Below are 12,663 nucleotides of genomic sequence, written 5' to 3'. Positions count from 1 at the left end.
GAACCTGCACAACTCTGATAACAGACGGTTTATTATGTTGATTGATTGTCTCTGTCCAGTCGTGACCGTCTGTCTGATGTTGCCGTAGTTTTGTCTCTGCCAGTCATTAGTTGTGTGAACAAATGTTTTTCGCAAATAATGTATGGATCAGCTGATGAGTGATTACACTCAATTCCTCCAAAAATGAGGCATCTTCATCTCCCATGTCGGGTAACCCACTGTGTCTAATTTTCAGAATGAGAGAATTAGGTGAAAACAAGTGGATTCAGGGATCAAGTGTAGCTGAAGCTGGGCCTGGCTTATGCTGGAGGCCAATAGAGGTGGAAGAAACGCCACACACTTTCCCTTCAATACAGTGGATAAAAGGGGTACGCCAGGTGTACTCTCTGCCTGAAAGAGATCAATTATGCCAACAAAGGGTATCATGCTCTGCTGGCACATTGTAGAGCAGATGTCCACAGGCAGAAAGTGAACAATGTAATAACGTGCAGTGTAGCCCAAAGATATTGTTTTCGTTGTGTTGAATTTGACAGTAACACGTGTGTGAGTGAGGGGGATTATTAKATTTTTTTACTTAATGAATGTTATTTTTGCACACGGTCTTGTGCACTTGKTCYATGTCTACTATAGTGGCAACTATAATAGAGCAAAAATAGAATGCCTGTTTGTTTCATTCATATTTTACTTTAAGATGTTTTCCCCCCCAATTGCAATATTCATGTGTGGTCACAAGCGTTCTATTATAAAGGCTGTCATGGCTAACTGCAATATTAGTGTATTATTCTGTCAAGACTTGAGTGTCATTTGCAGTAAAGTCTTGGCAACAAATAACTTTGGATTGCTTTACTTACATTTTTTAGCTGTGAGTTAGGTTCACATTAACCACTTATTTTACACACAGAGACTGATCATGTKGATCATATTTGTTGTTTAATTAGTTAACCTGCATTTACCGCAAGCAGGATTTTTTTTTTTTTTTTTTTACATGTTTCAGTGCAAAAAAAGAAAAGAAGAGTCACCTTTTTGGGCCCTCACCGGTTTGTATCCCTGTGTTGAAGACTTACGTTAACCACACGTGTAAAAATTGCTACTCAACTAGCAACTTACTTCTATGCAACAAGAAGGTTTCACAAAAGAAAGGACTCTAACCCCTAACCGAGCAAGACAAAACTCTGTAATAGAACAAAGGACTTGAACCCTTATACATCACAGATACGTTTCACTCATTGCATGCACTAATTTTAACCTGATTTGGTTCTTTTAAAATTATATTGGTCTAGACTCACTCAGCACTGATGGCCATCAATCAGGAGATTAAGAGTTGATTCTCCTCTGGATCAACACACAGCTGTTAAGTTTTCTTGTTGTTCAGACCAATTCATCCCGGTCACGGCACCAAATGTTAGCAGTTGATGTTATTCTTTAATAGCACAGACCCCAAAGCAAATCAGGGGGAGGAAATATGTTTATTCAAAGAGGATAAATCACAGATGTTATGCTGAGAGGTAGATAGATGGTCATTCTCCCCTGTCCTCAGTGATGCTCTTCTGTGGTTCTCTCCCAGTTCTCCACAGAACAAAGGGACAGCATATCGTTTTATAAACCAGCCCTAACCTGTGGTTGACCAATTAGAATTCCTTGCAATAAAACTGGGCCAAATAACAAGTATCCTATTTCAGGTCACTGTATAGACAAATCCCTCCCATACCCATTGCTCATTAATCCCCTATTACAGAAAAACTACAATTTCCATTGGTTGTTAGTACTCTATTAACCTCTCGTCCTCTGCATTGTGTATTTATCTTCGAAATATTCTTACAGTATTCACTAAGTTGGTTTATATTAAGATAATGTTTTAGAGGGCCAGAGATACACCTGTGGTGATAATCTGAATTCCCCAAAAAGGCCACTAGATGTCATATGATAAAATTCTGGTAGTTTACTGGTAAACTTCAAAAGTAGTATACCCTTTGCACCTCTAGTCAGAACCACATCCCTCCTACAACCAACATGTTGATTGGAATAAGCCCTGCATAATAATATAGCCTAGTGTTGGGTGTTTGGGCCTTGTTGAGTTGATTCTGAAAGAGGGATCTATTGACCACTCATGTTTGTTTTTTTAAAGCGGTCGACGCACTGCTTTTCCCAAAGTACTTTCTGCTGTAGGGTTTGACGTCTCCTGTATAGGCCGAGTCACTCGTGTCTCCACTCTCTCTCCCTGCAGCCCCACGAATTTGACGAGTGTCGTTTTGACATTAGTGTGAACGACAGTGTGTGGTACCTACGGGCAGAGGACCCAGAGCACCGGCACCAATGGATTGACTCCATCGATCTACACAAGGTAAGACTGAAGGATCTCTTTCTCTCTTGTACACAGAAGTGACATATACCAGAGATATTCCCCTTGGCATGTGCAATTTACATTTATTCTCCAATACTTTAAGATCTACACACTCCAATACTTTAAGATCTGCACCAGCCTAGTGGTTGTTTTGGAATAGAACGAGAGGTAGAGGTAGCCAAGACTAGAGGTTAGAGAGGCAGCCAGTAGCCAGAAAGTTTCTAGTTCAAGTCTCGGGCCAAGAAATACAAACAAGTGAGAGATGGATGCAACCGGAAGCATGGTGATTTCAGATCCCATATTTACAGTATGCTACCATTCCCAGGAATTGACATGTTGCAACATGACTGCTTCTGAGTGGAACTGGTCGACTGGTTGGTGACAGTGGGACGAACAGGAAAAACTTGGTGTGTGTTAGGGCCAGGATGATACCACAGATAGAACAATGAGGAGTTATTTCACCAGTTGTATAAATGTGAAGCATCTGCTTGGTGTTTCCTTCCACTCACTACCAAATATGGTAGTGAGAGGAAGCCCAGTAGTCGGCAGGTTGTTGAATGGTGTGTGTGTGTGTGTGTTGCTCAGAGGCAGTACATTCAATGTCGTCAGTTCTATAAAACAGTGCCAATTTTCACTGTCACTAAATATGATCATATTTATTTTAGTTATAAGGCAGGTGAATTGTAATGGCTGTGAGTCCCTAAACTGATTATTCCTATATGTAGATATTTAAACTTAGCATACTTCATGCCCTATTCACCCACTTTTCTTGAATAGGAACTCCATCATATTTGTACTAGATTTGAGTCGTTTAGCTGACACTCTTATCCTGAGCAACTTCCATTCATCTAAAGATAGCTAGCTGAAACAACCACATCACAGTTGTAGTAAGTCATTTTCCCCTCAGAGGTTATCAGCAAAGTCGGTGCTAGTAGGAAAAGACGAGTGCACGTTTTTTTTTTTTTGGGGGGGGGGTAAGACTGAGATGTCTCATTTTAAGATACTCTTAGACGAGGTAAGGTACTTCAGCTTGTCGTCAAAAGTGAGTACGTTTTAGCAATAAATAACTTTTTTRACCAGAAAGGTGAGTTATACACTGAGTATACCAAACATTAGGAACACCTGAGTTGCACCAGCCTTTTTGCCCTCAGAACAGCCCCAATTCGTCTGGCATTGACTCTACAAGGTGTGAAGCGTTCCACAGAGATGCTGGCCTATGTTGACACAGATGCTTCCCACAGTTGTGTAAAGTTGGCTGGATGTCCTTTAGTTGGTGGACCATTCTTGATACACACGGGAAACTGTTGAGTGTGGAAAAACCCAGCAGCGTTGCAGTTCTTGACACAGTTCTTGACAGGTCCGCCTGGCACCTACTACCGTACCCTGTTCAAAGGCACTTAAATATTTTGTCTTGGTCATTCACCCTCTGAATGGCACACATCTACACTGATTTGAAGTGGATTTAAGTGACCTCAAAAAAGGATCATAGCTTTCACCTGGATTCACCTGGTTAGTTTGTCATGGAAATGTTCTTAATGTTTTGTATACTCAGTGTATTTATGGCACTATGCAGCATTACTAGTTACTGTTTATGACAATCTGACTACTTTGCCTATATGTATTTGCTGTAGGCCATTTCAATAAATAAGAAGGCAAGGGGAGAATGTAGGCTAGACACAGCGGACAATTCCACCAAAGCAGCTCAATGTCCTGTCAGGAAATATACTTTCTCTTGTTGTTCGCTTGTTGTTTTTGTCTGCCAATCGGAGTTGACCGAGCGACACTACAGTCCACATGAAGCAACATGTGTAGCAAGTGAAGTGAGAGCTAATGCCAGGTCAGATTACACTGGCTGAAGCACTAGAGGCACGTCTCTGGTCCCTCTCCCTTGCATCCTGTGGGCACCACACACACACACACACACACACACACACACACACACACACACAAGCCTGTTACATACTGAAGCTGCCTACACCAGACAGGAATATTAGAAAATATTTTCCTCTACATAGCCTCTGTCCAGGCTTTCAGAAACATTAACTTTGATTGTGATTATAGCCTAACGGTGGTTATAGCTGAGGTTTTAAATATTTTTTTTGCAAAAAAAGTGGTTGGCCAATAGGGGTCGATACCATCGTATATCACAATGTTTTCTGAGTATATAATCATGATAGGACAAATGTTGACATCTCCATACCCAAGCATACAATGCACCGTACCAAGCCTCCTATAGGCCTCCAAACCTATTGGGTCACAAGCTGGCGTAGTCAGTGTTCCTGTTCCCCCTTCAATAGATCCCAATGGACTAAAGGCAATCCTTGTGCTTTCCTGTAGTGTACCTGTTTCTCAGGGTTTGATTCTGTATTTCACTGGGGGAATAATGTATTTTTGGCTGGGGGAATAATGTATTTCGTACTCTGGAGACTGGTCGAACACCATGTTCCCCAACTTCAGTCGTCGAGTACACCCAACAGCACGCACTTTTTGTTGTAGCCCAGGAACAAACACATCTAATTCAACTTGTCATGGGCTTGATGATTAGTTAAAAAGTAGAATCAGGTGTGCTTTTCCAGGGCCACAACAAAAATATGTACTGTTGGGGGTGCGTGAAGACCGGAGTTGAGAACACTGGTCTAACGTATTCTCCCCCCACCCCTCCAGGCGGAGTCGGGGTATGGTTCAGAGTCCAGTCTGAGGCATCATGGCTCCATGCTGTCTCTCACCTCTGCTGCCAGTGGCTTCTCTGCCACCTCCACTTCCTCCTTCAAGGTAAACCACCACAACACTCACAAATTTCCAGGGAAATTCCATGGGAAAGTCAACCTGCACATGCCTAAATAGTTAGTAATTTCCAATTTAAACCACATTTAGAATTATCCTTAAGGTCTACATGTTGGAGTTAAACTTTTCAAATAAAGCCTGAAGTAGGAAATTGTATGAATTATGTCCATTTAAGAGTAGCAAGCCAAGTCTCGAAGGCTTTTCAGTCAATCATATTTCATGGCTTTTTGAAAGAGCTCACAGTGCTTATTTCTCCACTCACAGCTGTGTCCCAGTGTTGGTTATGAAGATGTGATGTTAATGAAGCAGTATAGACCAAATTGAAGTGTTGTGAGTTTTGTTTGCGTGTTCTACAGTCTTGTAAAGATAGCTTGTCCCAGCCAACACCCCTATGTCACATCCATAATGTTTTTTAGGAAAAGTTTTTCTAAAACATGCACATAACATCAGTCACAGCCTGTAAAGCTAACTTTTATCAAGGTTTTATATGGTCTATAAATGCTTTCTATCTCTTCATTGCCCGTATCCTTTTTCAGTGTTATGATATCCGTAACATCTATTTTAATCATTGAGCAGACGTTCTTATCCAGAGTAACATCACATCCACAACGGTTGTAGATGTGATTGATATTGATGTATCATGTCTTAGCTTGTGCATTCACCACATTTTGTGTGGTTGTTCTGAGATGTATTCTTCAGACTTTTAAAGAAGCAATTATTAATATCTTGAAAATGATATGTTCCGTCTAGCTAATGTTATCTTGGAAAATATGAGCTGAAATGCATTTCTCATACATGGTAGTAATGTTTTAAAGGATAGAAAGATAAGAGTGCTTATCAACAATCTGAATAGTCCTGGAGTGTCCTTTTCAAATGAAAGTACCCCAAAATATACCAACTTAATCCAGTGTTCAGAAAAGTGGATTGACAGTATAGGCACATGTACTCGGGAAGCATTCGGGAAGTATTCAGATCCCTTGACATTTTCCACATTTTGTTAAGTTACAGCCTTATTCTAAAATGGATTAAATATTTTTTTRCCGCTAATCAGTCCCTCCAGGATTTTGCGGGAAAAAATGCTTGATTTTAAATTCAATTGATTGGACATAATTTGGAAAGGCATACGCATGTCTATATAAGGTCCCACAGTTGACATGTCAGAACAAAAACCAAGCCATGAGGTCGAAGGAATTGTTCGTAGAGCTTCGAGAGAGGATTGTGTCGAGGCACAGATCTGGGGAAGGGTACCAAAATATTGAAGGTCCCCAAATACAGTGGCCTCCATTATTCTTAAATGGAAGAAATTTGGAACCACCAAGACTCTTCCTAGAGCTGGCCGCCCAGCCAAACTGAGCAAGTGGGGGAGAAGGGCCTTGGTCAAGGAGGTGACAAAGAACCCACCCGATGGTCACTCTGACAGAGCTTCAGACTTCCTCTGTGGAGATGGGAGAACGTTCCAGAAGGACAACCATCTCTGCAGCACTCCACCAATCAGGCCTTTATGGTAGAGTGGCCAGACAGAAGCCACTCCTCAGTAAAAGGCACATGACCGCCTGCTTGGAGTTTGTCTAAGTGTCCTTAGGTAACTTTTGACAATGAGATTCTCTGTTCTGATGAAACTAAGATTAAACTCTTTAGTCTGAATGCCATGGGTCATGTCTGGAGGAAACCTGACACTATCCCTATGGTGACGCATGGTGGTGGGAGAATCATGCTGTGAGGATGTTTTTCAGGGGCAGGGACTGGGAGACTTGTCAGGATCGAGGGAAAGATGAACGGAGAAAATTACAGAGATCCTTGATGAGAACCTGCTACAGAGTGCTCAGGACCTCAGACTGGGGCAAAGGTTCACCTTCCAACAGGACCACGACCCTAAGCACACACCCAAGACAACGCAGGAGTGGCTTCGGGACAAGTCTCCGAATGTCCTTGAGGTCCCAGCCAGAGCCCGGACTTGAACCTGATCTAACATCTCTGGAGAGACCTGAAAATAGCTGTGCAGCGTCGCTCCCCATCCAACCTGACAGCTTGAGAGGATCTGCAGAGAATGGAAGAATCTCCCAAATACAGGTGTGCCAAGCTTGTAGCATCATACCCAAGAAGACTCGAGGTTGGAATAGCTGCCAAAGGTGCTCCAATTTTTACTTTGTCATTATGGGGTATTTTGTGTAGATTGTGTATTTTAATACATTTTAGAATAAGGCTGTAACATAACAARATGTGTCAAATGTCAAGGGGTCTGAATACTTTCCAGACGGCACTGTATATGCATAAATAGAATGTTAGAGTACTAACTGGCCTTGTATACTATTCAGGCTACCTGTAATTATGCAATATGCTTTCCGCTGACCTTTTTAAAAACATTCCAAATGACAACAAATGTGTTATGATAGATTTTGATCACAATCTTTAAGATTCTGTAACATGCATACATACGTTTGTCATTTCCATGATTACTTTAGAGAGGACAGTCTTTTCAGTATTGTTGTTTTTGTGTACAGCCTTTCCTTCGAAATGGCTATCCATATTTTGACCTAAGACTTGCAAATTCACAACTTTTGCTAATATGTTCAGTCTCCCCAAAAAGCTTGCCCATTTCATGTAACCACCATAACGCTTTTTATTTGCTTTATTTCGCCAACGTGCCAGAAGTCTGCTTTCTTGGTATACACCCCCCTAAGCGGAGTTTGTACATTTTATGAGCCATTTAAATTGTTATTTTGCATACGCAGGAATTGCTCCTGGACAATACAGCCCCTGGAAAGATGTAGCTAGGCCTTTTGTTTAATTCATTCATTACCAAGGGACAAACCTTAACTTGGTGCAGACGTCCCGTTGATTCCCAATGCATGATTGTTTAATTGTGTTAAGATCTAACAGTGAACCCGTGTGTTTGTGTTGTTGGACCTGAAGGGCCACAGCCTGCCGGAGAAGCTGGCGGAGATGGAGACGTTCAGAGACATCCTCTGCAGACAGGTGGACACGCTGCAGAAGTACTTTGATGGCTGCGCAGATGGCATCTCCAAGGACGAGTTCCAGAGAGACAGAGGTAGACCTAATGTAGCTGGTTAACATGGAGGGAGAGGGACTGTGGACCCCAGGAAGAGTAGCTTCTGCAAAAGCTAATGGGGATCAAAATAAACAAATAAGCTAACATGGAGGGAGAGGGACAGTCAGAGGCACTGAAGAATACCTGGAAGGGGCTTTGGGGGCTTTCTGTGGGTTTTACAGTTCCATATTGAACTGGCCATGTAAATTGTAATAACCACACTTCCCACAGAACATGGAATGGCAACCCAGGTAGATCAATGATGGAGTCTTGTCTCCTTTCCAGTGGTGGAGGAGGATGAAMACGACTTTCCCTCGAGCACACGGCCCGATGGCGACTGCCTTTACAACAACAACGGCAGCAAAGAGAAGCGTGAGGATCAGTGTGTAAATTCACACTTATACTATTACTAAAGTTGCTACTACTTGCAGCAATATGAGTGTTTGTGTCCTTGAGCAAGGCACTTGACCCCTAAAATATATCCAGGTGCGCTGCACTGTAGATAACACTGCGATCCGCCCAAATGTGTGTTTGTGTTGAATATGTTTGTTGTGGAAGCAGATCAGAAAACAAATTTCAGTTTCATCACCCCTAAAGCACAGTTATGTGTAGAATGGTGGCATGTGACATTGGAACCATGTCATCTAACAGTGTGTCTCTCTCTCTCTCCCAGTGTTTCCCCCTGCTAATCCTAAGGGCATGAATGGGATCGACTTTAAGGGCGAGGCCATCACGTTTAAGGCCACTACAGCTGGGATCCTGTCCACCCTTTCCCACTGCATCGAACTCATGGTGAAGAGAGAGGACAGCTGGCAGAAGAGACTTGACAAGGTATGGCACAGCCCACTGCTGTCACAGCTAATCACAAGTCTTCTTTAGCTACCAACAGGTTCATTCAACCCCTCACCTCTCTCATGGGACACTTCCCCAGTCAGGTTGTTGTTGCAGAAGAGAACGAGTTATCATTTTTAATCGAACATGGCTGGTAAAATAGAAGTGGACTGGTGTGTTTTATGGTTTAAGCCAGTGAGAGGAGACCGTACACAACTCCTGGTTCAGCAGAGGCGTTGTCTAACCTGAGGTGGCAGATCCAGTCTAATATGTGTGTGTGTGGAGGTGATTGGTGCATCTGGTCACCTCAATGCCCCACCCCGCCTTAATTGGCTTAGTTTCATTATGACTGACTGTTGTGTGTTTGGAAAGAATCTCCCTCAGGTAGTAAGTCCAACAGTTGTGCAATAGGCATGTAAAACATTCAGAAACATTCAACTCTTCAGGGAAGACAATAGTGAGTTTGCATTCTATTAGAACTATTAAAACATGGTTAGATTGACATTCTGTCTGAAAGAACTTTGTAATGACGGCACTTGTTAAACACCTTTCAAGACAATCCTGCTTTTGAAGGTAGAGGGGTTCTTTTCATTTTCATCATGTGAAATAAACCACACTTCATCTGCATTTCCGTAAAGTCACATTTGAATGGTTTAATTGTTTGAATGGTTTAGTGGTGATTTGAGTGGATTAAGAATTGAGAATTTCCTTTGTAGATACTGCAGTCTGTAGGTATTCACCTCCCTACTTTGCGTCAGACACATGACAAAGCTTCACATCCTTACTCTGCTCAGCTGTRGAAAACCAGTTCTTCCATTTTTTTCCCCAAGGCAAGTTGCCCAACCCAAGAAAGGGAGGTAGGAGTAGCCTGCAGTTGGTTTCGACTACCAGCGTGGCTGGGTGTGTGTATCTTGAGTGTAGCCTATGTTGATCAGGGAGAGAGCGTCACAGGACACACACTCCAACACACAAACTGGAGTAAGTAGTAGGATGACTGCTCGGACATCGTGGTACCTTCTGTCTTCCTGGAAGCCCTCGCTACACAAGAGGGCCGACATACTGAAATACGAAAGCCAGAGATGGATCCCACTACAGACTTGCAGCCGCTTCTTTACAGTACGTATTATAGTGTAGGCATTGGATGAAGCAAATCAACTTGATTGGAGGTACACCACACTCCCAGCCTCTCGTTATGAGTCGTCCGGCCGTTACCGAGAACCACATACCAGAATTTTTAACAGGCTTGTTAGCAATTGAGCTTTAAGAGTATTTTCTGCGCCTACATAGCCTAACTTGTATCAGTCGGATTAAAACAAGACTATTGTGTTCATAAAGTGACCATTGGACTTAAAAAATTGCGGATTGACTACGTTTGCAGGCGCAACAGTTCATTTATTTATCGCTCTCACATGCTCATTTTCTGTCCCTTAATTAAGAACCAACGATGTGCTACTTTTTTGTAGCATTTCTGACAATGCTAAAATTGGGACCAACAACTCGGGTTGCTGCAGAGCTAGCTAACACCAGGCACATGAGAAGCAAGACCAACCTTTAGGAGAGCATTTTCCCTAACCCTTTCTTAACCTAATTCTCCTACAGATACTGATAGGATCGAAAGAAAAGCAGCACTGCTCTTGGCTCAGCGCTCTCCATTCAAAACTTACCTTAACATTAGATGCTGACAATGGTTCAGCTCCTAGAAAGAAATGATCAAATATTGAGGAAGCTTATTCTAATGCTTAGGGTATGCACTAAATTCAATATTTGTCACATCATTGCACACATTGTTAGGCCTACACTATGAAAATAGAACTCAATTGATTTCAATGTGATTGAAATACAGTATATAGGCCTATGTAGCCTACTGTATTTCTTTCAATGCAGTCATCTGTTTTCATTTGAAGCAGCGTTCTACCCTTTGCTTGTTTATAACAATTGCGAAGACATTGGCAACTTTGTGTTGTAGTCAACTTCGTTCTGAAGTTATCGGCAGTCACAGAGCGACAGATAAAATAAATGTTTGTTTAGCTGAGATCTTCTGTGTATAACTCCTTCAAGACTGTTGGAAAACCATTCCTCTTGAAGTTAGTTGAGTATCAAGACTGTTGGAAAAGCATTCCTCTTGAAGCTCGTTGAGTATCAAGACTGTTGGAAAAGCATTTCCTCGTAGAAGCTGCGTTGAGTATCAAAGCTGTTTGGAAAAGCATTCCTCTTGAAGTTGGTAGTTGAGTATCAAGACTTTGGAAAAGCATTCCTCTACTCGTTGAAGACTCGTAGTTTGAGTATCAAGACTGTTGGAAAAGCATTCTCTTAAGCTCGTATGAGATGAGTCATTTAGACTGTTGGAAAAGACATTCCTCTAGAAGCTCGTTGAGTATCAAGACTGTTGGAAAAGCATTCTCTTGAAGTTAGTTGAGTATCAAGACTGTGGAAGAAAAGCATTCCTCTATGAAGCTCGTTGAGTATCAAGACTGTTGGAAAAGCATTCCTCTTGAAGCTCGTTGAGTATCAAGACTGTTGGAAAAGCATTCCTCTGAAGCCTTACGGTTGAGGTGTAAGACCTGTTGGAAAAGCATTCCTCTTGAAGCTCGTTGAGTGTCAAGACTGTTGGAAAAGCATTCCTCTTGAAGCTCGTTGAGTGTCAAGACTGGAAAGCATTCCTCTTGAAGCTAGTTGCGTGTCAAGAGTGTGCAAAGCTGTCATCAAGGCAAAGGGTGGCTACTTTGAATAATCTCAGATATAAAATATATTTTCATTTGTTTTGGTTACTACATGATTCCATATGTGTTATTTCATACTTTTGATGTCTTCTCTATTATTCTACAATGTAGAAAATAGTCAAAATAAACCCTGGAATGAGTAGGTGTGTCAKCTTTTGACTGGTACTGCATATACCCTTCAAATTAGACGATTCAGCTATTTCAGCCACACCCGTTGTATAAAATCGAGCACACAGCCATGCTACTCGGCGCTCTCGCTCTGTGAGCTTGTGTGGCCTACCACTTTGTGGTTGAGCCGGTGTTGCTCTTAAACGTTTCTACTTTACAAGAACAGCACTTACAGTTGACCTGGGCAGCTCTAACAGGGCAGACATTTGTCAAACTGACTTGTTGGAAAGGTCGCATTCTGTGATGATGCCATGTTGAAAGTCATTGAGCTCTTCTGTACGGGCCATCCTACTGCCTATGTTTGTCTATGGAGATTGCATGGCGGTGTGCTCAATTTTATACACCTGTCAGCAACAGGTGTTGCTGAAATAGCCGAATCCACTCATTTGAAGGGGTGGCAACATACACTGCTCAAAAAAATAAAGGGAACACTTAACACAATGTAACTCCAAGTCAATCACACTTCTGWGAAATCAAACTGTCWACTTAGGAAGCAACACTGATTGACAATAAATTTCACATGCTGTTGTGTAAATGGAATAGGAAACAGGTGGAAATTATAGGCAATTAGCAAGACACCCCCAATAAAGGAGTGGTTCTGCAGGTGGTGACCACAGACCACTTCTCAGGTCCTATGCTTCCTGGCTGATGTTTTGGTCATTTTTGAATGCTGGCGGTGCTTTCACTCTAGTGGTAGCATGAGACGGAGTCTACAACCCACACAAGTGGCTCAGGTAGTGCAGCTCATCCAGGATGGCACATCAATGCGA

At 42.2% G+C, this 12,663-nt stretch overlaps 1 protein-coding gene across 2 annotated transcripts in view; it reads left to right on the top strand.

The window, feature by feature from the left end:
* Positions 1 to 12,663, top strand: part of LOC111957523 (ceramide transfer protein) — a 41,264-nt gene that overhangs the window by 13,950 nt on the left and 14,651 nt on the right. For both annotated transcript variants that reach the window (XM_023978367.2, XM_023978368.2), the window contains 5 exons: positions 2,225 to 2,341; positions 5,006 to 5,113; positions 8,039 to 8,174; positions 8,460 to 8,546; positions 8,848 to 9,005. In XM_023978367.2, the coding sequence (XP_023834135.1) occupies positions 2,225 to 2,341; positions 5,006 to 5,113; positions 8,039 to 8,174; positions 8,460 to 8,546; positions 8,848 to 9,005 (606 nt within the window). The remainder of the gene's footprint in view (positions 1 to 2,224; positions 2,342 to 5,005; positions 5,114 to 8,038; positions 8,175 to 8,459; positions 8,547 to 8,847; positions 9,006 to 12,663) is intronic.

This window comes from Salvelinus sp. IW2-2015, linkage group LG33 (genome assembly GCF_002910315.2).
Source record: "Salvelinus sp. IW2-2015 linkage group LG33, ASM291031v2, whole genome shotgun sequence".
In the NCBI taxonomy this organism is placed as follows: Eukaryota; Metazoa; Chordata; class Actinopteri; order Salmoniformes; family Salmonidae; genus Salvelinus; species Salvelinus sp. IW2-2015.
Note: the sequence above shows the minus strand (reverse complement) of the source record. Positions and strands in the feature narration are given on the sequence as shown.